Here is a 25571-nt window from a genome sequence, read left to right on the forward strand (position 1 = left end):
CAGCAGCTCCTGCAGCTTTATTGGTGTCTCACCTCAATGAGACAGCTGAGAGCTCACGTCTGTTCTGGGTTTTTTTTTTGTTTAGTTTGTTTTTTTTACCTCCCTTGACCTCTTCTTTCCCTGTTTTCTCTTCCATGTCATCGTTTTTTTCTTTCTTTCTGCTCTTTCCATCTCCTTTTCTGTCCACTCTCTCGTTCTTTGCCCCGCCTGATTTCTTCTTCTTCTCTTTTTTTACTCAGCCTACATCCCGACTCCCATTTATTTCGGGGCCGTCATCGACACCACCTGCATGTTGTGGCAGCAGGACTGCGGCGTCCACGGCTCCTGCTGGGAGTACGACGTCACTTCTCTGCGCTTCGTGTACTTCGGCCTCGCTGCTAGCCTCAAGTTCCTTGGCTTCTTCTTCATCTTCCTCACCTGGTACTCCATTAAGTACAAAGAGGAGCGGGTAGAGCGCTGGCTCAAGCGCCACCTGTCGCCCGTCGACACCGTGGGCAGCCTCGTCTGCCACCCCGGCGGCCACAAGGGCCACGCCCGCACCCGATCCTGTCCCGTAAATATCCCTCGAACCGACCCCAACGCTCTGCCTGCTAATGCACCGCCGCGCGCCGGCACCCTGAACCGTGGCGTTAGCACCCAGAGCTGCCCCGGCCAGGAGCTGAAAGCAATAACTCCTCCTCCGGCAGCCGCGGCTGCACCTTCACCCGCAGCGGCGCCCAGCCCCGCACCTGCCCAATCACTGGAACACGTCTCAGTCCGAGTCTGAGCTCCAGATCGGGGCCAGGCGACGAGGCAGGTCTCTTCCACTGACATCTTGTTTCTCCAGTCAGCTGGGTTTTTAGCCGCTGTCAGGAACACCAGTCACAACACGGATGTCCCGCTCGCATCTCAAATCTCTGATTAGCTGGTGAAACACTGGTAAACTACGTGGACCGAAAACCTTCAGGTAGACCTCCACTTTGTCCAGACCAGGTGGAAATCTCTGCTCGGTTCATTGAAATGCAAATGGAAGCTTGGTTTCCTTTGAGATGGAAGACAGTTCATCGCTCATAAGCCCCCACCTCCACACTCCACCTTGGCAATGTGTGCCTTCTGTCACCACGATCCTCACATTAATAGTACAAAACACACTGGAAGCCCCTCACACACAGACTGGTCACCTTGTAGGAGTCACCTGAACAGATACCTCAGCTTCGCTAACCTCTCCCTTCAGCTTCACCGTCGCCTCACGTCTGCGTGCTTCATCCTCATTTGCGATTTTCTTTTGAGCCATTTTTGTTCTTGTATCAGCGCTTTCACTGGAAAAAAAAGAAAAACCTTTGGAAATGTGACACACAACCGTTAAAGAACTGGAAACCGATGGCATGGTGCTATGTGAAAAACAGCGTCCTTTTTTAAAATCTTTTTTTTTTTAAAAAGAAAAAACCCAACAGGTCACTGGGCTAAGCAGCTTGGCATACACAGAATGCCTTCCTCTTCGATGCAAGGCCTTTTGTTGCTCCCCTGACACAATGACACGCAGTATTACTGCTGAAAGTCGGATTGTTTTGGCTTTTTCCAGCTCCATACAATGCATCCATACATCCGGGCCTCCGACTGGCACCCTGTGATAAGCAGCTTAACCTGGGAAGAAAAAAAAAAAAAAGAGGATCGGCATTTTCCTCCTGACCACATTCCCGGCGAGCCAGCGGCGGATTCTCCGAATAAACGACTGGAAGAACGAGGAAAGAAACGGACTACATTTCAGGCTCAGTGACTTCCGTCCACTTTACTAACAGCAACTCTAACATTTGTACTCAACATGTAGGATGGCGAGTAGTCGACCATCACGTAGAGGTCATAGTGTAGTCATCTGTTCCCTTTGTCTGCTCCAGAAATGAAAGCGGCGTCTGCAGATGGAAACTGTATGAATGCACCTTGATGGTTTAATATGAAACACTAGTCCTGGTGTATTATGGGTAATGACCTGCTCGTCTGCCAGAATGTGATGTGTGTTGCGTTTGATAGGTGTAAGTCGCAGCCAAGTGAGGAAAAAATAAGAAAATAAGGCATCAGTTTGCAGAATGGTTAGGTTGTTTATTGAGAAAGTAGAGAAAAGGTCACAGATTCCTGATGGAGTGCAGCTAATGATCGTTTTCTTTGATCTAAAAAAAAAGTCAAACAATGTAAATCAACAGTTTTTCTGAGCTCAAATTTTTTTGTTCAACCCCGAAACCCAAAGATGTTTTTAGCAATATGAAAAACCGAAACGCTTAACCTATCAAATGTGCAAGTCCAATTAGGCTCATTTCCAGCTCTACTGTTTTACTCTTGGACTCGACTAGAGTAGCTTTGCATGACTCACAGTTTAAAATAATCCTCTTTTAACTCATACAGGCCTTTGTTCAGTCCCTCAATTCGTCTACTGTCCCAAACAAGCTCTTTTAATATTTTACACCAGTGGTTCTTAAACATTTTCAGGCCTGATCCTGTTTTCACCTGTCACTAAACCATCTTTTGTCAATTACTAACAACAAACGTAGGGTCTTGATCTAGAGTCAATGCAAGAGCATAGAAAAAAAAGTACCACTGCTTTAAACCTGCTTTCTTCTGGTTGGCTGCCCCTTACAAACAGTAGGTTTGAGCAGGAGGGGGTGGGGCTTTGGTCTCACACCCAGAGTGGTGTTGCCTGAGATGACAATAGTAGGGACTTCCCAGCTCACTCACTTAAATATTCACCATTAAAACAGCAGACATTTAAAGTAAGGATAACAGCTCGACTTTAAAAGACGTGAAGCGCCAGTTTGAACCTCAGACGTTGTTTTTTCTTTTGGCAGTTTGGTGTAACAGATTTAGTCGTTAAAGGTCAGAATAAATTTTGCTCCATTTATTATGACATTTAAAAAATATAACATTAAACTCAGCAGCAGTCGTTTTTTGGTAGACGTTTTCTGATCGTGTTCTGTGAAGGAAAAGTTGCACAACTGCTACTAAATGCACTGAAAAGCAAGCAGTCACCGTATTTGGAAAGTTTTCAACAAGAAGCCTCAACAAAAATAAGTAAAAATGACCAATCTGAAGAAAACACAACCCAATAACAGAAAAATTAGACCTTTTTTTTTCTTGTTTGTTTTTATTTCAAAAGTAACAGTTAAGTCATATATTTAAAGCTTGTTTTAAAATTAGTTAGTGGTTAAAGTAGTTAAATTTTTGATTTAGCAGCCCAGTGGAAGCAAATAAACACCATCACTTTTATGTTTTTAATTCTACTTTACACTAAACAAACTGTGGAACTGAAGTGATTCTTAACAGTGATGAAAGCTCAAAAAGTAACAAGTTTAATTCCTAAAATGTTTTAATAGTTTTGCAATAAATGAATAGTATTAGTAAAAGTAAATCAATAACATTTGTCGGACACTGTCAGTGCGCACAGTGATGGGACAAACTTTTTGATCCCGAAAACAATTTTGCTCCAAATTTTTTGGATTCTTTTAAATCCAGAGATTACATTTACAAAGGAAATATTTTTGAACCTGTACCACCATGTAAGCCATGTTTGTGTTTTGTACATAAACAGTTGGATGAGGATTTGCTTCCACTGTGGCTGCAGGCCAAAACTTTTCTCCTCAGTCTAGAAACCTTGAGGGCATTTCTGAGCTTTAGGAACAGAAATATAAATTTAGATCAGTGTCAGAGCTTCTTTCCTCTTGGCTCTCTGTTTACAGCTCGTTACACATCCGTGTTTGTTTTTCCCTCTGAAAACTCAAACCTCACAAAAACACTGTGTTTGGATGTCGAGGTGCGATGCCCGTGGAGGCTCGATGTTACATGTGCTCTTACTGTACACGCGCAGTTTCATCGATCGCTGTCCTGTGAGGACACCTGCTGGGCAGATGTGTACCAGCCGTCCGACACACACATCATGTCCCAAACCAACCGAAGAGAAAGACGATCAATACTTGTTACATGCGAGACAGAGAACAAGAACCAAAACAGTATTTTTGTGTGTCGACAGCACGGTTGGTGCCTCATTTTGTCCCGGTGTTTTTACTTTTGAGACCTCAGATAAAAGCAGCTCTGATATTTAATGCTGAGCATTCAAACTGGGCAAACTTTAAAATGAGATGCCTGACCATCACTCCTGAACCCCAGAAAGTTCACACTCATTTAAAGCCACCTGTTTCATTTGCTGCACGGTTTGAGCTCCAGCAGGTGAAGGACAATTTTTAAACCGTTTTCTGGCGGTTAACCTCTTTCACCAAACTAATAAAAACGTAATAAAAGCAGCTATTTAAGCAGTAAGACTTCAGACAGATACCAACAGGTCGACTTGGGCTGTATTTTTATGCATTCATCAAAGATTCAGTAAAAGGACTCGATGTTACAGTCCCTGACAATGCATTGCTTTAAATGGAGAAAATCATGAGGGATGGCTGTTATGAGGAAAAGCAGCCCAGAAACTTGACCAGCGGCACACATCGTTGTGTGCCTAAACTTTCGTTCTTTTACCCAAGCTAGTCTGCCCTTTTTCCTTGGTTAGATTTAAAGAATTTAAAATTCAAAATAGTTAAACTCAAAGGTTTGAGCAAGTCTAGGCATACCTGTAAAAAGAGAACAGTTGCTCATACGTTTACGTTATACCTGCATTATTGACACAGTATTGTCACTTCATTGTAATCGTCAATACACGGTTATCATGAAACTCATAACAGCCAACAAACAATCGATCAGTCGACCCTTGTTTTTGTTTACAGTTACTGCATTAATATTATTATTATTATCATTATTATTATTGTTTTACACGTGCTTCCTATTTTGTTCCCCTCAGAGAGTCGTGGTGCATCTTGTGCAGCAATAGGATAAAAAAATAAAATTCAAGCTAGAATATTTCAAGATGAGGCGCGTGCTGGAGCTGATGACTGACTGGTGAGCTTTAAGGGTTCAGTGATGTTAAAAAAGATTCTTGTTTTAATTAAAGTGATTATCATGGTTGAACAGGTTAGAGCTCATGTCTGATGCAATAACATGTTTCTGTAATGTTAGAGTGACAATAATCACACACAAGAAACGTCGTTGGGACAAAAAGAAATCGCACCACTTCTCAGTAAATGGAAGGAAAACTTGACGCACGATTCCAGTAGAGAAAGTAGAGTAGAATCAAATTTCAGCACATCATTCCATTTTCATGTACAGCGAGAACAACTAATACAAATCTCACCCGTGTCCGTCTGTGTCGTGTTAGAGATGCTCGTCCATCCGTTTAACATTTAACAACCAGAACATCTGCTGTTTCAGTTTGTCCATGCAGCGCTGCGGTTTAGCTGCAGGCGGCGCTGTTTCACGTCTCAAACGACACTGGGGGGATGAACTGCTGACACCAGTATTTCTTGATGGCTGGCTTTTTTTCCCTTTTTGATACCACACAAAAAGAAAATGGGAAGTTTTTGTTTAACAGGAGGAAAAGGTGCGTTTATTGGGGACTATTTTTCATGGCGGATTAGTCAACCTGTTACTTTTGGGGCAGCACAGTGATGCATGTGGGAGTGGGTCTGTGCTCATGGTAATAAAGGAACATTTCAGTCGTCTTTGGACAGCGGTGCAGTGCTGTTAGGAGGAAGTTTGTGGCTTTCTGGGTGTCGTACAGCTTAATAAACCTTGTAATGAGGCACACAGGAAGCCTCCTAATCACACACCTGGACCACCTGATGCACTGATAGATATTCTGTAATCTTTATAATGAAGCTGAAAGCTTTTTAAGGGGTTCAAAGGTCCAGAAATTCTCACTTCTCATTCTAGCCGCACATAACCAGCCGTGCAGGTGGTGTCAGTATTTCATCCTCCGGCTTCAGGATTTTACCACATCGAGTCGTTTACCTCCGTGTGTTGCTTCATATGTGGCATCATTTCCAGACTGTGACTACAGACAAAGACTGAATCTTTACGAGCTCCTTCAGGCAGATGTAGGTTTTACCTTCTTTTTTTTTTTAAAGAAAAAAAAACAATCAGTATTGTATTTATTTCCAAACAGTGTTTTTGAATGACTGAACGATCGCACTGATGAGAGGCAACATGTAGATTTGTGGATGCACTGTTTACAGATGCCTTGGTTACTTGACTTCTGTCAATAAAAATGTGAAGAAAAAAATTAATAAAAGAGAATTACAGAAACTGCTGCTTTGTGTTTCTTCTTCTGTCTGCAGTCGTTTATCTGCCGCGTTCCCTCCAGCTGGTTTATCTTAACAGGAATTGAAACACAGAAGAATAACAATAAAAAACAACCCAATGAGCACATGTGGTTTTATACATTTCTTATATGTTAGATTTCTGTGGTTTGCAGTTCTTTAGATGTTATTCTGGGTTCTTTTGTGACCTGGATGAGTCACTGGTAGCTTCTTGGAAAGTTCACCTCTCCGTTGTTCACTGGAGCCCCAAAGCCTTACAAACATCTGCAGACTAATAGATGCCAATAACTTTGTAATTGTTCTCATAAGTGTTCTTGAGCGTCTTTACATCGTGGTGTGATGTTTGTTTTTCTGAGCTTTTAGCCTGCTTCACTTTGACAGACAGGTTCTGTTTGAGTGATTTCTGGATTTCTAACGAAATCATCATTTATAAAACACTTTTTTACTTACTTGGGTTATTTTTTTATCTAATATTAAAATTAGTTTGATCTTAAAATACAGGCCATATTAAAGAGAAATGGAAACTAGAACTAAATATTATTATCACTGATAATGTATGGGAAGAGATGTGTAAAACTTGTCACAAGGGAACAAGTAGTCAATTATGGAGAGTTTGACTGGAAATTTAAAATTAGATTTTTTTAAATACACCTCTTGTTATCTCCTCATATTGTAAGGAACCCAATGCAGAACTATGTTGGAGAAAATGTGGGGGAATAGGAGACGATTCACACATCTTTTGGGACTGTCCAATAATTCAAGGTTTCTGGATAAGAATCAAAGAAGAAACAGAGAAAATCAACCCTTACGTTGGGTGAGTGCTGAGTGTTTGTATATGTGTGCGTGAGGGTGGGAATGCATGTTTGTGTCTGTGTGTGCCTGTTTGTCTGTGTCTATATGTCAGGTCGGGTCTTAGACTCCACCTCTCTGGGAACTCCCAGGCCCTCCAAGGCCTGTCTCCCCTCACCACACTCCTTGCCGGTGACTGATGGGTTGGTGCATTGGTGGTTCTTGGTGTCATGGGCTGGGCATTCAGGTATGTACCGGCTCACTCCCGGTGGCTACCTGGCGGGGCCTGGCGCCTGTTGCTCGGTCAGGCCTCCTCCGGGGTGCGGGGGGCCCTCCGGCAGAGGGCCCCTCCGGCCTCTGGGCCTGCAGCTCGGTTCACTCTGGCACAGCTGGCTGCCGGCAGAGCCGGCAGGCACGCCGGTGCAGCCCCCTCTAGCTTCTGCTCTGTGGCTACTGGGTGACGTCTCGTCTGGGGATCCTCAGGCCTTCCCATGAGGGTGGCACGGATGCCCCTCCCGTGGTCCTCCTTGGGCTCTCGCACTCTGAGGCCTCTGGATGTCTGGGGCCTGGATCTCCTCCATGCCTGCTTCATGCCCTGGGGGACGGGGCTATGGCTCGCTACATCCTCTTGCAGACCATTACATGTGGAAACCATTTGATGTTATCAGGGCCCTGGCTCTTGTTCACATTAACTGTATGAAAGGCCTTTTGGACATCGCTGAGTTCAGTGATGAAGTGTTGAGTATCTTTCAGTTTCTGTTTCAGTTCAGAAGAACTAAAACGAGCATCAAGCATATTCAAATCTCTGTCTGACTTAAAACCGTCTACAATGATCTGACTGCTGTTCTGGGGATTTTGAAACCCTGATATGGTTTTCATACAAGTCCAGGCAGACCCAAAATTTTTTGCAGCAAATTTTCTTTCAAGAAGGTTTTTGTAGATCTGTTTTGCTTTCAAGAGCTCGATTTTCAAGTCTTTGGTGACTGCCTGAAAGTCAGTAACAGCCCCCTCTTTAAAAGCCTGTCTCTTTTTCCTTAAACAGGATTTGATGCATTTGGTGACCCATGGCTTATTGTTAGGGTACACTTTAGCACGCTTAAGGGGTATAATCATGTCTTTACAAAACCTGCATATGAGCTAACATCCACCAAAGCATCAAGACTGAATAAAAACTTCCCAATCTGTAAATTGAAAACATTCCTGCAAGGTAAGCACAGATTCTTCTGACCACATGATTGATTGATGATAACACAATTTTATCACCCCCCGAAAATTCACGTTCAAAGCAACATATCAGCCCGATATCACACAGAACTGTCACATGACATCAAACATGAGCTGTCAGCTCTGCAGAGTGGGCAATCATAATGAAGCAGTTCATTATAAGCTGCAGACTCAAGCTGCTCTTCATATATTTGTCCACCAGATGTCACCAAAGAGGACTGTGATGAAAGCTTCGAGTAATGAACCGTTTTTCATTACAAGCTTGGCCAACTGACTACAATCTACAATAAACTAATATGGCTTTTCAATCCTCTCTTCAATCACTTGGTACCACCAGGAACCTTTAAATGGGCACTCAAGCTGCCTGGAGACTGTTTTGTCGTGCACATCAGAGAAACCACAGGTAAGACAATCTTATCCAAAAGGTCAGTGTAACAGTATTGTTTTCCACCAGCTTAACCAAACTTCCCACACTAACTGAAATTTCTTTTCCCAGGCAAACATTAAACAGCAGCAGCTGGAAAACTGGAAAACCTAAAGCCAAATAATCAATAAAACATAACAAACTTTTGTATGAGTGAGTATTGATAAACTGAGCATAATTAAACCTCAGTGAAACCACATATAAGTTCTGGTAACTGGCACATATTTATGTTTAATATGTTGTTTTATATTTTGATCAGTTTCAGGTGTTTGTGCGACTGTGTTAACCATCAGTAAAACCACATATAAATCACACTTCTGTGTTTAACAATTACAACACTTGATGCTGTTTTTCTGATTCAGGATTGTGTGTGTGATGAGTTGGCCACACAGTTCTTATCTTTCTGCTTCACACACACACAAAACTGCCGAGGTTGAAGCTTCAGTCTCTTTCTACCCCAGGTCTCACCACATTTCCAAAATGTAAACTCTGAGTCTCATAAGAAATGTGGTTCAAAAAGATGTGCTGATCTATGAATGCATCCTTACTGAAAGCTAAAGATGTCCAGCAGACAAAAACAGCAGCTGAATGAACAGTTATCATGAGCGAGTGTACAAACACTATCACAGGAAATAACAGAAATAAACTGGAGTTTCCATTTATACCTGTAGTATTTTTTCAGCTCCATGTCATCTTCCAATATGTCAAAATATGATTTCATTGTATCTTAAACAAATACAAACTTCTTTCTTTTCCCAGAATTTAGACAAATGAACAAAAAATAAATGATTATTTATTTAGGTATTAAAATAGGAAAAACAAGTTTAAATTAGAGTAGCATTAAAACAAGAAATTAGCACAGAAATGCCAAAAGACAAAAACAGAACAATAAAGTGTCTTTAAAAATGATTCAAAAACAGTTGTAGGAGCAGTTTTATGAACCATGTTCTGTTAATATACTGACTAACCAGCAGCAACACTCTGACTCAGTGTTTCCATCTGTGTTTATTTCCATCTTTACAGTCAGGCAGAAACATCTCACAGCAGCTGGAAAAACCAGTGAGCACACTTTAGAGGAAAAAAGTGAAAGTTTATGTTCAACTGTAAAATATTCTCTGTAATGTAAATTGTTCTGCTCTCTGACAAACCATCAGAGGTGCAGCACGTGTATCATTTGGTGTTTGAAGCAGAAACAAAAGCAAAGAGTTAAAGGAAGACACATTTGAAGAAGAAGGAAAATGAAAACAAGACGTCACTGAGCAACAACCTGACAGAACGAGAGCCAACAGTTTACTATCAGAACTGAGGCTGATCATTAACAGGGAGCAGCAGGTAACAAGGTCATCAGCAGTGGAGGAAAGTATGGAAGTAATACTCAGCTTCATATTTGAAGATACTCGAGTATCTTAGCTGCAGGTCTGGAACAATGGTTTTATTTCCTTTCCCATTAAACATCTCACACAGCCCCTCATCTGTGACCCTTAGCAAACCCACTGGATATCTACCTGCACATAAAGGAGATCAGATCAGTTCCATCTAGACCAGCTGTAACAGGAAAATGCTGCTTACACTTTGATGCATCACTTTCAGTTTGTCATATAAGACAATATATCAGATTGAGGCATTATTTTCCTGCAGTGAGTAAATCTACTTTGTCCTTTACTCTTTTCTTTTAGGTAAAGGCTCTAAACAGTACTTGTACACTGTGGAAATCCCATAAGAACGTCTCCTGAACTCTGAAAAATAACAAAACAAAGACTAAAAGGAGGTCATGGGTGCTGATGATGAGGAGGAGGAGTAGCATGCATTTAAAAAGTGACTGATGTCCTAGAATACAACAGAACAGTGTCTCTACAAACTTATGAAAACATGACAGTCTTGCATTAGTTTGTATTCTTATGATTTCAAAAAACGAGGGAAAAATCTCCTTGAAATGCACAATTCCTTTTTGTTATTTCTTAGTGTGTGACGTATTTTATTGCCTTTATGATTGGTGCAAACAGTTTCCTGATTCATAATGGAAATAGATTTTAGACACAGGAGGAACACGCAGTGATCAGCAGGAGCAGCTTGGAGTCCAGTCTTCTTCACACTGAGGAGGGACATATATGCAGGAACAGTTGTCATAACTGTTACAACCACCAGATGGCGAAAGAGTCCCACTGCAACTTTAAGCCATGAAGGATGTGTCTTGATGTTTGCTTGTGATAAATCTGCTTTATGTGAGTCTTTTTCAGAGAGTAACAGTAATATGTCTGATTATATGTCTTTAATCAGTAAAGTCTCGCTTTGCTAGAAATAAATAAATAAATAATAAAATTGTAAACATGCAGCTGTATGTTAGAAGTCAAAGGGTCCTTAAGTCTTCTGTAAATTGACGGGGATCAAATGAAGGACACAAGTATCTGTTCTTACTCTAATAAATGCTGCTTTAATATCCAACAGACTATTTTCCTTCCTCATCAGCAGCAAACAGCTCGACTGCGTCTGTGCATTTGTGTCCTCCATACTTGTTTCCACAGACATCTCAGGCTTGATGCCACGATGCAGTGTAGAAACCTGACAACCCTCTGACTCATGTTCAAATGTTCAAGGACATTTCTCAGGATCATGTATGACCCCTTTTTGACATTTGGACTTTCATTAATAATATTTGTGTTTCTGAGTCATTTTTGTGGAGACTTCTGTCCAACGTAGTGTCCAAATGAAGCCTGAAGCTTTTCTTCACCCTCTTGTCAGATGGTCAGCAACAAAACTCTGTTCCAACCAATGTCTGATAAGAGATGAAACACAGCAGCTGGGCAAATGATCATTTCATGCTGAAGACATCCTCAGACAGAATTAAATACATACATAAACACAGCCTGGTGCCAATAACACAGCTAATGACACTGCTGTATCACTGGCTTTACTGATTAAAGACCATATCTGAAGGAAATCTTTGAACACAACAGAAAGTGACCTTTTAAACCTGCCACACTGATGCTGCATTCAAGGACCATTAAAAACATTTGAAAGGACTTAAGAACATGAAGAAAATGTGACTTGTTTCTCTGTAATTTTAGTGAAGAAAGTTGAAAGGTCACAGAGCGACTGCTGAATCTTCTGCTCTAAACATGAACTCTGAACTTTGTGATGCTTCAGGAGGAAAACTGCTTCAGTTATTCTCTCAGATTAGTTTCATATTTTCTGCGTCAGATTTGAGTGAGATCCTGGAATGAAGACAGAAGAAAAGACTTTGTTCAAAGTTTGATTTATAGTCAAACCTTCCAGTTTATTCACACAATAAAACATCAACACAATATATGAATTCATTCATTAAAATCACAGTTTTTCCTCATTTGTTTGATGATTTTGACAAAAACAAACACAAACACACACACATGGTCTGCCATACTCATAAAGAGAAATGTCGACATTTTTCAAGACAAATATTCCAGAAACATTTAGAGGATAGAGAAGTTTACATTTTGATGTGGAGAAATATTTTAGTAAATCAAAATGATGATGAGCAGTGATAGCCTCCATAAACAGTCACAGGAAAGATCTCCTTTAAAAACTCAGAAACATCAAGAGAACAACTAGAAGATGTGGAGGTACCACCCATAATGTTTGACTGACAGCTGATCTCTGTGCAGAAATGATGGAGAGAAAATAAAATGAAACTAAAACACAGATTTAAACCCACAATATGAAAGACTTCAGTCTATTTCACTTTAATCAACTCAGCAGTGTCTCCATAATTACAGTAAACCAACAGTCCAGCATAGAGCGGCTGAGTGAATGTGGTCTGGACTCTGTGGAGGAGAGTCATGGTTTCAGAGACGCTGTAGAAGGACAAAATACCTGCTCTGTGATCCAGGTACACTCCTACTCTGGAGGAACGAGGACCTGAGACAGGAGTTTCAATGTTGTTGTACCAACATGTAAAACTGTTGTTGTTACAATATAATGACCAAGATTTGTCATTACATCCAAATTCAGATTCATATCCTTTTCTGCTGATATTCTTGTATGCGACTGCTACATAACCTCCTCTCCCTCTCCACTCCACCTCCCAGTAACAACGTCCAGTCAGACTCTCTCTACTCAGGACCTGAGACCTGTTAGTGAATCTGTCTGGATGATCAGAATAAGACTGTTGTTGATTCATTACTGTTACTTTTCTGTTCCCCTCTGATAATAACAGCTGTGTGTTTGCTGTGTTTGGATCCAGTGTGATTTCACATGAATATTTTAAGAATCCAGCTCTGGTCTTTGGCTCTGGTGGATCTGACAGTAAAACATCCACTTCAGTGACTGTCAGTGAGATGTTTGTCCATTGCTCTCTCAGAATGTCCTGTAGTTTATCTCTGACCTCTGACACAGCTGCTGTCACATCCTCAAAGTAGCTCAGAGGACGGATATTGATGCTGGATGAGTCTGTAGACTCACTGAGTGCTGACAGTGAGGGGTAGTTGTGTAGAAACTGGATGTGATCCTCTGTGTGTGAGAGCTGCTTCAGCTCAGCATCTTTCCTCTTCAGCTCAGTGATCTCCTGCTCCAGCTTCTCCTGAAGCTCTTTGACTCGACTCACTTCAGTTTCCTGCTGGGATCTGATCTGCTGCTTCACATCAGAGCTTCTTTTCTGGATGAGATGGATCAGCTCAGTGAAGATCTTCTCACTGTGCTCCACTGTTTGATCAGCAGACTGATTGATGGCCTCCACCTCCTGTTGAAGCAGCTTCACATCTTTCTCTCTGTCCTGGATTCTCTGCTGGATGTTTTGTCGACTCACCTCCAGCTCTCTCTGCCTCTCAGTCCTTTCTGCTGCAGCTGAGACTGTGTCGTGGCCTTTATGTTCATCCACAGAGCAGAGATAACAGATACTCTGCTGATCAGTACGGCAGAACATCTTCATCACCTCATCATGACGAGAGCAGATGTTCTCCTGGAGCTTCTTGGAGGGCTCCACCAGCTTGTGTGTTTCAAATGCGGGGAATATAAAATGAGGCTGAAGGTGTTTCTCACAGTAAGAGACCAAACACACCAGACAGGACTTGAAGGCTTTCATTTTTCTTCCAGTGCAGACATCACAGGCCACATCTTCAGGTCCAGCATAGCAGTGATCAGCAGGAGCAGCTTGGAGTCCAGTCTTCTTCAGCTCCTCCACTAAATCTGCTAACATGGTGCTTTTCTCCAGGACAGGCCTCGCTGTGAAAGTCCTCCGGCACTGAGGGCAGCTGTAGATTTTCTTGTTTTCCTCTTCATCCCAGAAGCTTTTAATACAGTTCATGCAGTAGCTGTGTCCACAGGGAATAGTCACCGGATCCTTCAGTAGATCCAAACAGACTGAACAGCAGAATTTTGTTTGATCCATTTGATTCATGTGCTGTGCCGTTTCACCGTCTCTCAGTGACTGTCAGACAGTTTCACTTCCTCTGAACAGAAACAACCTCTGTGCTCTGAAGGGAAACAGATCTCTGCTCTTGTTCACCTCCTACAGGAAATGAGGCTCACCAGCAACTGCATTTACACCATGTTGTTTAGACCCATCCTGATACAGACACATCTGTGAAGGGAGGCACTAAAGAAATATTCTTACAGAGCGACCAAGAGCCAATCACATGATGCAGGGTGCGGTATGTTTGGTTACAGCATGCAGTAACAAGTCTGACCCAGGCAAACTGGTTTAACTGGTTTAAACTGTTAAAATTAGTTTCAACTGGGTCAGCCCAGTTTAACTTTTCTTGAGTTATGACAGTCAACACTCAGCGAGTTTATTTTATATTTCAAAAAGTTCAGCAAAGTTTAGGATGCTGTGATGAATAAAAATAAATCAAACTTTATATTTTGACATTTTCTAATCTTAGTTCATTCTCACACTTACAGAATGATGCATGGGAACAACTGACTCCACTAAATCAAACCTATGTTCAAATGAGATTATGATCATTAAATAGTAACAAATATTCAAATTTAGCAACAACAAATGCAGATCGGTCCACAATGTTTACAAAACAAACAAACAAACATTATTTTGTAGTCTTTACTGTGCGCACAGTCACAGTGGATTTTAAAAAACCTGAACTGTTTAGTAATTTTTCACAAAGTGTCCATGTCAGTAATTCATTCAAATGTATTTTGGTCTTAAACTGATCCAGTAAATGTAACTTTTTCTCACCTACTTAATCGAGTATTTTAGTTGTTTAACTGTCATTATAACTAAACTGAACATCCAAAGCTTTTCTCACTGCAGTTTTGTTGTGCAGTTATAGCAGCACTTTGAATCATCCACAGTTTTATAGAACTGTCTGTTGAATTGTTGTTTTGTTTGGTGCGATGGTTCATTTATTTAAACATTGATGATAATTTGATATATTTGATTATTTATTACTGTTGCCCTGTACCTGTGCATGTGCAATGACAATAAAGTTGAATTATATTCTATTCTATTCTAAACAGTAGGAGCTGTGTGAGGCTACTAAAGGCAGGGCTATAACATTTTTCTGTCATCATTTTATTATAGATTAAGTGCAAGAGTTGTTAGGTGTGGATAATTAGATTATAGTTTATTGCAATAGCAAGTTGTGCCTTGTTCTCACATAGCAAGTGGAGAGTGATATATGAAATGATGGGATGGAAGGAAGAAGAGAAGCAAAGAGTGATTCACAGGCAGAGCCTAAATTATTTCTCACAGTTTTTTGTTGCCTTATGGTTCCAAGCGCTGTCACCAATCTTTGCATTTTGTTATTATCTCATGACACTTGTTTAATCAGCTACCATCTCTCCTATGGACTTTTTAATGTCTACAGTCTCAGATCAACATAGCCCTGCCCTTCCCATATTAGATTCTTGATGAATGTGTGTTGTTGTTATTCAGCCTGGTTCAATGTGCCCCTTTTTAACTTTGAGCACCCGCCCCTTTAAACCTCTCTGTACGGCCCTGTTGTTGTTTCACAAAGGGTTAAAAACATTCACAGGTTGGACTGTGGTTCTCCTTTTAGCGTCTCTGCTGGAATTTTAACTGTGAACCTCTTAGATCCAAACTTCTGAACTGCTCATCTCACAGAGGACAAAAGGGAAGAACCCCAAATCTCTTCTTCACCTCACTTTTATACCTGCTCACCCTTTCTCCCCCCTTCCCTCAGTGGACGTCACATCTTCACACTTGGGCCAATCAGGTTGTTGACATTTGATCATCTGATGTGCACCCACACCTCATCTCTCTCTCTCTCTCTGACTCACAAGATTTAACACAAAGTTGAAACTTTAAAATCACTTCATTACATTTTCTTTGTTATTCTTAACACAGAAAATTCACATTCAAAAACTTAACACAGAATAAAACAGAGTAGCCAGTAGAGGGACATGGTTCCAGCAACTCTGATGGTGACGGCCCGTTTGAAGCTGAAGCTCCGGCACGTGTGTCAAAAAATCAACACACTGCTTCAGAAACGCTGTGCTGAGGCTTGGTTTGACTGAACAGAGTCACGTGATCAATGACGTCTGAAGCTTCATTCAGCACGTCACTGCTTCAGTACCTGATTCAATGATTTATTGAAATCATTGGTGGGATTTGTGCCGTGTTTTGGTGATTTTGTGAGAGCGAATCAGTGTGTGACATAATTATAGACATGGAGCCAGGAAGAGAGGACGCTCTGCCTGTTCCTGAATAAAAACCAGTTCATCAGCATTTCTGCTCCCAGGTCTAAAATGTACATAAGAAATATGATATACACATAATTATAATGATATAACTTATAGTATATTATATATAAACGTACCAGTCTGCTGGTTAATTACATAATCAGGTGGAGGCAGTGACCTCACAACCTCCTATAAGCTTTAAGTTAAGGTTACTTTATTTATACCCACAGGTAAATTTGCTTTACAGAACAATGATAGCATTTGGCCTCCCTTCACAAACACACACACCTAATGAAACCTGACAAAACACATATTTTAATTAAACAAAGTGAATCAAATCAAAAACAATTCTTATTGAGTTCAGTGACAGCAGCAGGGACAAAGCTGTTTTTATAATGCTTTGTCCTGCATCTTGGAACTAGAAACCTCCGTCCTGAAGAAAGAAGCTAAATCCACCCCGTAGAGGATGGGAACCATTTTTAAGGATTGATTAAGCCATCTGTGGTACCTGTTTAGAGTACAGGGAGTCTAAACAGGCCTGTGACTCATCTATCAGACGACTGGACCATCTCACTCACTAATTCAGTCAATTTTTCTCTGTGACAGAGGTCTGACTGAACCATGGCACCAAACAAAAAGATAAAACAGACTCAATAAAAGAACAAGAAAACAAAGTTCAAATCTTTCGCTCAATGTGGAAATGAGCAAGTTTCCTGAGGCAGTAAAGGCACTGGTGACCCTTTTTACAGACCGATTTGCAATAAAAGTTCAGTTTTTCATTGATTATGGTCCCAAGATATTTATATGATTGCACTTGCTCTATTTTCTGACCTTTAATTAAAGTGACTCTGTGCCCATTTAGTTGCTTCCTAAAATCAATAACCATATCTTTTGTTTTAGATATGTTCATTTGGAGATAAGACTCCTCCCACCACTGAACAAAGCCATCAATGATTGGACCGTGGTGAGTTTCACCCTCTTTCAGTAAGCTGACAATAACAAAGTCATCTGTAAATTTAATGATGGCCCTGTTTTCATATCTGCTCTGACACGTGTTTGTAAAGAGAATGAATAATAAGGGCGATAAGAGACCCTGGAGGAGAAGCTGTGGAGGAGAACACTGGGTCAGACAGAACCCCATTTATTCTCACTCTTTGTGACCTGTCAGTTAAAAGATCTAAAATCCAGCAAATCAGGTTTTTCCTGATTTCAAACTCTTCTAAAAGTCTTTTCATTAAAATATGGGGCTGTATTGTATTAAAAGCAGAAGAAAAATCAATGAAAAGAAGTCTTGCAAAAGTCCCTTTACTCTCTACATGTTTAAGAATCAGATTTAGTCGAGTCAAAAGCGCGTCCTGCACTCCTCTGTTGGGCCTGCACGCAAATTGCATTGGATCCAGCTGATATTCAATCTCTTCCATAATCACATTTCTGATGACTTTTTCAAAGACTTTCATGACAACTCAGGTGAGGCAACAGGCCTGAAGTCATTCAGGACGTTTGGACGACTAGATTTAGGGACATGAACGACGACAGCTTCCTTCCAAAGCGAGGGCACATTTTGTATTTGAAAGGATTTATTGAAAATAAGCTGAAATTTAGGACTGAGCTCTTTAGCACAAGATTTAATTAGGCGGCACTAATGTTATCAGGGCCCTGGCTCTTGTTCACATTAACTGTATGAAAGGCCTTTTGGACATCGCTGAGTTCAGTGATGAAGTGTTGAGTATCTTTCAGTTTCTGTTTCAGTTCAGAAGAACTAAAACGAGCATCAAGCATATTCAAATCTCTGTCTGACTTAAAACCGTCTACAATGATCTGACTGCTGTTCTGGGGATTTTGAAACCCTGATATGGTTTTCATACAAGTCCAGGCAGACCCAAAATCTTTTGCAGCAAATTTTCTTTCAAGAAGGTTTTTGTAGATCTGTTTTGCTTTCAAGAGCTCGATTTTCAAGTCTTTGGTGACTGCCTGAAAGTCAGTAACAGCCCCCTCTTTAAAAGCCTGTCTCTTTTTCCTTAAACAGGATTTGATGCATTTGGTGACCCATGGCTTATTGTTAGGGTACACTTTAGCACGCTTAAGGGGTATAATCATGTCTTTACAAAACCTGCATATGAGCTAACATCCACCAAAGCATCAAGACTGAATAAAAACTTCCCAATCTGTAAATTGAAAACATTCCTGCAAGGTAAGCACAGATTCTTCTGACCACATGATTGATTGATGATAACACAATTTTATCACCCCCCGAAAATTCACGTTCAAAGCAACATATCAGCCCGATATCACACAGAACTGTCACATGACATCAAACATGAGCTGTCAGCTCTGCAGAGTGGGCAATCATAATGAAGCAGTTCATTATAAGCTGCAGACTCAAGCTGCTCTTCATATATTTGTCCACCAGATGTCACCAAAGAGGACTGTGATGAAAGCTTCGAGTAATGAACCGTTTTTCATTACAAGCTTGGCCAACTGACTACAATCTACAATAAACTAATATGGCTTTTCAATCCTCTCTTCAATCACTTGGTACCACCAGGAACCTTTAAATGGGCACTCAAGCTGCCTGGAGACTGTTTTGTCGTGCACATCAGAGAAACCACAGGTAAGACAATCTTATCCAAAAGGTCAGTGTAACAGTATTGTTTTCCACCAGCTTAACCAAACTTCCCACACTAACTGAAATTTCTTTTCCCAGGCAAACATTAAACAGCAGCAGCTGGAAAACTGGAAAACCTAAAGCCAAATAATCAATAAAACATAACAAACTTTTGTATGAGTGAGTATTGATAAACTGAGCATAATTAAACCTCAGTGAAACCACATATAAGTTCTGGTAACTGGCACATATTTATGTTTAATATGTTGTTTTATATTTTGATCAGTTTCAGGTGTTTGTGCGACTGTGTTAACCATCAGTAAAACCACATATAAATCACACTTCTGTGTTTAACAATTACAACACTTGATGCTGTTTTTCTGATTCAGGATTGTGTGTGTGATGAGTTGGCCACACAGTTCTTATCTTTCTGCTTCACACACACACAAAACTGCCGAGGTTGAAGCTTCAGTCTCTTTCTACCCCAGGTCTCACCACATTTCCAAAATGTAAACTCTGAGTCTCATAAGAAATGTGGTTCAAAAAGATGTGCTGATCTATGAATGCATCCTTACTGAAAGCTAAAGATGTCCAGCAGACAAAAACAGCAGCTGAATGAACAGTTATCATGAGCGAGTGTACAAACACTATCACAGGAAATAACAGAAATAAACTGGAGTTTCCATTTATACCTGTAGTATTTTTTCAGCTCCATGTCATCTTCCAATATGTCAAAATATGATTTCATTGTATCTTAAACAAATACAAACTTCTTTCTTTTCCCAGAATTTAGACAAATGAACAAAAAATAAATGATTATTTATTTAGGTATTAAAATAGGAAAAACAAGTTTAAATTAGAGTAGCATTAAAACAAGAAATTAGCACAGAAATGCCAAAAGACAAAAACAGAACAATAAAGTGTCTTTAAAAATGATTCAAAAACAGTTGTAGGAGCAGTTTTATGAACCATGTTCTGTTAATATACTGACTAACCAGCAGCAACACTCTGACTCAGTGTTTCCATCTGTGTTTATTTCCATCTTTACAGTCAGGCAGAAACATCTCACAGCAGCTGGAAAAACCAGTGAGCACACTTTAGAGGAAAAAAGTGAAAGTTTATGTTCAACTGTAAAATATTCTCTGTAATATAAATTGTTCTGCTCTCTGACAAACCATCAGAGGTGCAGCACGTGTATCATTTGGTGTTTGAAGCAGAAACAAAAGCAAAGAGTTAAAGGAAGACACATTTGAAGAAGAAGGAAAATGAAAACAAGACGTCACTGAGCAACAACCTGACAGAACGAGAGCCAACAGTTTACTATCAGAACTGAGGCTGATCATTAACAGGGAGCAGCAGGTAACAAGGTCATCAGCAGTGGAGGAAAGTATGGAAGTAATACTCAGCTTCATATTTGAAGATACTCGAGTATCTTAGCTGCAGGTCTGGAACAATGGTTTTATTTCCTTTCCCATTAAACATCTCACACAGCCCCTCATCTGTGACCCTTAGCAAACCCACTGGATATCTACCTGCACATAAAGGAGATCAGATCAGTTCCATCTAGACCAGCTGTAACAGGAAAATGCTGCTTACACTTTGATGCATCACTTTCAGTTTGTCATATAAGACAATATATCAGATTGAGGCATTATTTTCCTGCAGTGAGTAAATCTACTTTGTACTTTACTCTTTTCTTTTAGGTAAAGGCTCTAAACAGTACTTGTACACTGTGGAAATCCCATAAGAACGTCTCCTGAACTCTGAAAAATAACAAAAAAAGACTAAAAGGAGGTCATGGGTGCTGATGATGATGATGAGGAGGAGTAGCATGCATTTAAAAAGTGACTGATGTCCTAGAATACAACAGAACAGTGTCTCTACAAACTTATGAAAACATGACAGTCTTGCATTAGTTTGTATTCTTATGATTTCAAAAAACGAGGGATAAATCTCCTTGAAATGCACAATTCCTTTTTGTTATTTCTTAGTGTGTGACGTATTTTATTGGCTTTATGATTGGTGCAAACAGTTTCCTGATTCATAATGGAAATAGATTTTAGACACAGGAGGAACACGCAGTGATCAGCAGGAGCAGCTTGGAGTCCAGTCTTCTTCACACTGAGGAGGGACATATATGCAGGAACAGTTGTCATAACTGTTACAACCACCAGATGGCGAAAGAGTCCCACTGCAACTTTAAGCCATGAAGGATGTGTCTTGATGTTTGCTTGTGATAAATCTGCTTTATGTGAGTCTTTTTCAGAAAGTAACAGTAATATGTCTGATTATATGTCTTTAATCAGTAAAGTCTTGCTTTGCTAGAAATAAATAAATAAATAATAAAATTGTAAACATGCAGCTGTATGTTAGAAGTCAAAGGGTCCTTAAGTCTTCTGTAAATTGACGGGGATCAAATGAAGGACACAAGTATCTGTTCTTACTCTAATAAATGCTGCTTTAATATCCAACAGACTATTTTCCTTCCTCATCAGCAGCAAACAGCTCGACTGCGTCTGTGCATTTGTGTCCTCCATACTTGTTTCCACAGACATCTCAGGCTTGATGCCACGATGCAGTGTAGAAACCTGACAACCCTCTGACTCATGTTCAAATGTTCAAGGACATTTCTCAGGATCATGTATGACCCCTTTTTGACATTTGGACTTTCATTAATAATATTTGTGTTTCTGAGTCATTTTTGTGGAGACTTCTGTCCAACGTAGTGTCCAAATGAAGCCTGAAGCTTTTCTTCACCCTCTTGTCAGATGGTCAGCAACAAAACTCTGTTCCAACCAATGTCTGATAAGAGATGAGACACAGCAGCTGAGCAAATGATCATTTCATGCTGAAGACATCCTCAGACAGAATTAAATACATACATAAACACAGCCTGGTGCCAATAACACAGCTAATGACACTGCTGTATCACTGGCTTTACTGATTAAAGACCATATCTGAAGGAAATCTTTGAACACAACAGAAAGTGACCTTTTAAACCTGCCACACTGATGCTGCATTCAAGGACCATTAAAAACATCTGAAAGGACTTAAGAACATGAAGAAAATGTGACTTGTTTCTCTGTAATGAAGCTGTTTTAGTGAAGAAAGTTGAAAGGTCACAGAGCGACTGCTGAATCTTCTGCTCTAAACATGAACTCTGAACTTTGTGATGCTTCAGGAGGAAAACTGCTTCAGTATTCTCTCAGATTAGTTTCATATTTTCTGCATCAGATTTGAGTGAGATCCTGGAATGAAGACAGAAGAAAAGACTTTGTTCAAAGTTTGATTTATAGTCAAACCTTCCAGTTTATTCACACAATAAAACATCAACACAATATATGAATTCATTCATTAAAATCACAGTTTTTCCTCATTTGTTTGATGATTTTGACAAAAACAAACACAAACACACACACATGGTCTGCCATACTCATAAAGAGAAATGTCGACATTTTTCAATACAAATATTCCAGAAACATTTAGAGGATAGAGAAGTTTACATTTTCATGTGGAGAAATATTTTAGTAAATCAAAATGATGATGAGCAGTGATAGCCTCCATAAACAGTCACAGGAAAGATCTCCTTTAAAAACTCAGAAACATCAAGAGAACAACTAGAAGATGTGGAGGTACCACCCATAATGTTTGACTGACAGCTGATCTCTGTGCAGAAATGATGGAGAGAAAATAAAATGAAACTAAAATACAGATTTAAACCCACAATATGAAAGACTTCAGTCTATTTCACTTTAATCAACTCAGCTGTGGCTCCAACAAAGTAAAGCCGAAGTCCAGCATAGAGCGGCTGAGTGAATGTGGTCTGGACTCTGTGGAGGAGAGTCATGGTTTCAGAGACGCTGTAGAAGGACAAAATACCTGCTCTGTGATCCAGGTACACTCCTACTCTGGAGGAACGAGGACCTGAGACACAAGTTTGGATGTTGTTGTACCAACATGTAAAACAGTTGTTGTCACAATCTAATGACCAAGATTTGTCATTGTGTCCAAATCTACATTCATCACCTCCTTTTCTGCTGATATTCTTGTATGCGACTGCTACATCAACTCTCCCTTTCCTCTCCACCTCCCAGTAACAACGTCCAGTCAGACTCTCTCTACTCAGGACCTGTTTATACGAAGTAAATCTGTCTGGATGATCAGAATAATGTTTTTGTTTCATAAATTCTGCTTTTCTGTTCCCCTCTGATAATAACAGCAGTTTGTATCCTGTGTTTGGATCCAGTGTGATTTCACATGAATATTTTAAGAATTCAGCTCTGGTCTTTGGCTCTGGTTGTGACAGTGAAACATCCACTTCAGTGACTGTCAGTGAGATGTTTGTCCATTGCTCTCTCAGAATGTCCTGTAGTTTATCTCTGACCTCTGACACAGCTGCTGTCACATCCTCAAAGTAGCTCAGAGGACGGATATTGATGCTGGATGAGTCTGTAGACTCACTGAGTGCTGACAGTGAGGGGTAGTTGTGTAGAAACTGGATGTGATCCTCTTTGTGTGAGAGCTGCTTGAATAGCTGCTTCAGCTCAGCATCTTTCCTCTTCAGCTCAGTGATCTCCTGCTCCAGCTTCTCCTGAAGCTCTTTGACTCGACTCACTTCAGTTTCCTGCTGGGATCTGATCTGCTGCTTCACATCAGAGCTTCTTTTCTGGATGAGATGGATCAGCTCAGTGAAGATCTTCTCACTGTGCTCCACTGTTTGATCAGCAGACTGATTGATGGCCTCCACCTCCTGTTGAAGCAGCTTCACATCTTTCTCTCTGTCCTGGATTCTCTGCTGGATGTTTTGTCGACTCACCTCCAGCTCTCTCTGCCTCTCAGTCCTTTCTGCTGCAGCTGAGACTGTGTCGTGGCCTTTATGTTCATCCACAGAGCAGAGATAACAGATACTCTGCTGATCAGTACGGCAGAACATCTTCATCACCTCATCATGACGAGAGCAGATGTTCTCCTGGAGCTTCTTGGAGGGCTCCACCAGCTTGTGTTTCTTGAATGTAGGTGAATCATAATGAGGCTGAAGGTGTTTCTCACAGTAAGATGCCAGACAGAATAAACAGGACTTGAAGGCTTTCATTTTTCTTCCAGTGCAGACATCACAGGCCACATCTTCAGGTCCAGCATAGCAGTGATCAGCAGGAGCAGCTTGGAGTCCAGTGTTCTTCAGCTCCTCCACTAAATCTGCTAACATGGTGTTTTTCACCAGGACAGGCCTCGCTGTGAAAGTCTGTCTGCACTGAGGGCAGCTGTAGATTTTCTTCTTTTCCTCTTCATCCCAGAAGCTTTTAATACAGTTCATGCAGTAGCTGTGTCCACAGGGAATAGTCACCGGATCCTTCAGTAGATCCAAACAGACTGAACAGCAGAATTTTGTTTGATCCATTTGATTCATGTGCTGTGCCGTTTCACCGTCTCTCAGTGACTGTCAGACAGTTTCACTTCCTCTGAACAGAAACAACCTCTGTGCTCTGAAGGGAAACAGATCTCTGCTCTTGTTCACCTCCTACAGGAAATGAGGCTCATCAGCAACTGCATTTACACCATGTTGTTTAGACCCATCCTGATACAGACACATCTGTGAAGGGAGGCACTAAAGAAATATTCTTACAGAGCGACCAAGAGCCAATCACATGATGCAGGGTGTGGTATGTTTGGTTACAACATGCAGTAACAAGTCTGACCCAGTTAAAGTTTAATAGTTTAACTTTACGTGGATGTTTGAAATTGAAGTTTTATAGGACTCTCTGTTTAATTGTTGTTTTGTTTGGAGCGATGGTTCTTTTTATTTAAATAATTGATGATAATTTGATATATTTGATTATTTATTACTGGTGCAAACAATTCATTTCTTCATGGTGCAAATATATAGTAGACTCAGGAGTTTAACTCAGTTTTCTTGGCTTTTGTTTATCGTTTCATTTGAAATCTTAATGGGTAAAGATCATCATAATTACATATGAAATTATATGTGCAAATTATATGTTCCATTACACTATTAACAGCACAGATTATACAGCAAAGATCAGATTCATGGATGGAGCCAGAGGCTAAATGACTGTTCAGTCCTCTTTAGGAAACGATCTTCATATGACGACAAACACGACAACAATCAGCTGTCAAACTGTACAAGAAGTTCACAGTAATGTAAAAGAAGTTATATCACTTTATTTTTAAATGTACGCACTCAGGGTCAGGACTGAAGACACTGATCAAGAAAATACTCTAAATATAAATATTCACCTAAACATTCAAAATTATTCAATTGCATGAAAAGAAATATGAACTCTCTACAATACTGGCTTCTGATTGGTTGAAAAAGCAGGCGCTGAACTTCAGAAGAGCTAAACCTGCAACACTGTGTAAAACCAGAGTGGATGCTGCCCTCTGACCTTTCAGAAGTACGATCTTTTTATGAAGACACAGAGGCAGAGTTATTATTCATCACTTTAAAGATGATATTCGTTACATGTTCTTCACTCGTTGTCTAGTAAAGTCCAGAGAATGAGACACATGATTTCAAAACATACAGCTGCATGTTAGAGATCACAGAGTTCTTCAGTCTTATGAGAACTCATGGAGACTAAATGTCAGACACATCAACAGTAAATGTCGTTCCTCCCCCCGTCAGTTTGTGTCCTCCACACTTGTTTACACAAACATCTGAGGTTTGAACAGTGTGCAAAACCACATGTTACAAAGCTGCTGAGCTACTGAATACTGGAAT

The 25571-nt window shown here is 40.4% G+C and overlaps 2 protein-coding genes across 10 annotated transcripts in view; one reads left to right on the forward strand and one right to left on the reverse strand.

The window, feature by feature from the left end:
* The window catches only part of LOC308383497 (solute carrier organic anion transporter family member 5A1-like), a 56907-nt gene extending 45877 nt beyond the window's left edge, over window positions 1-11030 (forward strand). For 3 of the 9 annotated variants that reach the window (XM_080861501.1, XM_080861502.1, XM_080861508.1), the window contains one exon: window positions 240-5064. In XM_080861501.1, the coding sequence (XP_080717627.1) occupies window positions 240-766 (527 nt within the window). In that variant the 3' untranslated portion in view covers window positions 767-5064. Of the gene's footprint in view, window positions 1-239; window positions 5065-6838; window positions 6976-8376 lie in introns of those variants that run through there. The other 6 variants (XM_080861506.1, XR_013969155.1, XM_080861505.1 and 3 more) reach the window with 6 other exon arrangements.
* Window positions 11031-11835: 805 nt separating this feature from the next.
* Window positions 11836-24358, reverse strand: LOC308383594 (uncharacterized protein). The gene is made up of 2 exons (XM_080861637.1): window positions 22584-24358; window positions 11836-13996 (listed from the first exon to the last, which is right to left on the reverse strand). The coding sequence occupies exons 1-2, from the start codon at window positions 24237-24239 to the stop codon at window positions 12305-12307; spliced, it is 3348 nt and encodes a 1115-aa protein (XP_080717763.1). The 5' UTR covers window positions 24240-24358; the 3' UTR covers window positions 11836-12304.
* Between the last annotated feature and the right edge of the window lie 1213 nt (window positions 24359-25571).

This window comes from Rhamphochromis sp. 'chilingali' (genome assembly GCF_963969265.1).
Source record: "Rhamphochromis sp. 'chilingali' genome assembly, chromosome: 16".
Classification (NCBI taxonomy): domain Eukaryota; kingdom Metazoa; phylum Chordata; class Actinopteri; order Cichliformes; family Cichlidae; genus Rhamphochromis; species Rhamphochromis sp. 'chilingali'.

What these genes read in the sequence shown, in the direction of transcription:
- LOC308383594 (XM_080861637.1), bottom strand. Translation starts at nt 24,239, where the DNA reads ATGAATCAAATGGATCAAACAAAATTCTGCTGTTCAGTCTGTTTGGAT. An exon ending in CCACAGCTGAGTTGATTAAA is followed by an intron (nt 13,997 to 22,583) that starts GTGAAATAGACT and finishes ACTGTCTGACAG; the next exon opens with TCACTGAGAGACGGTGAAAC.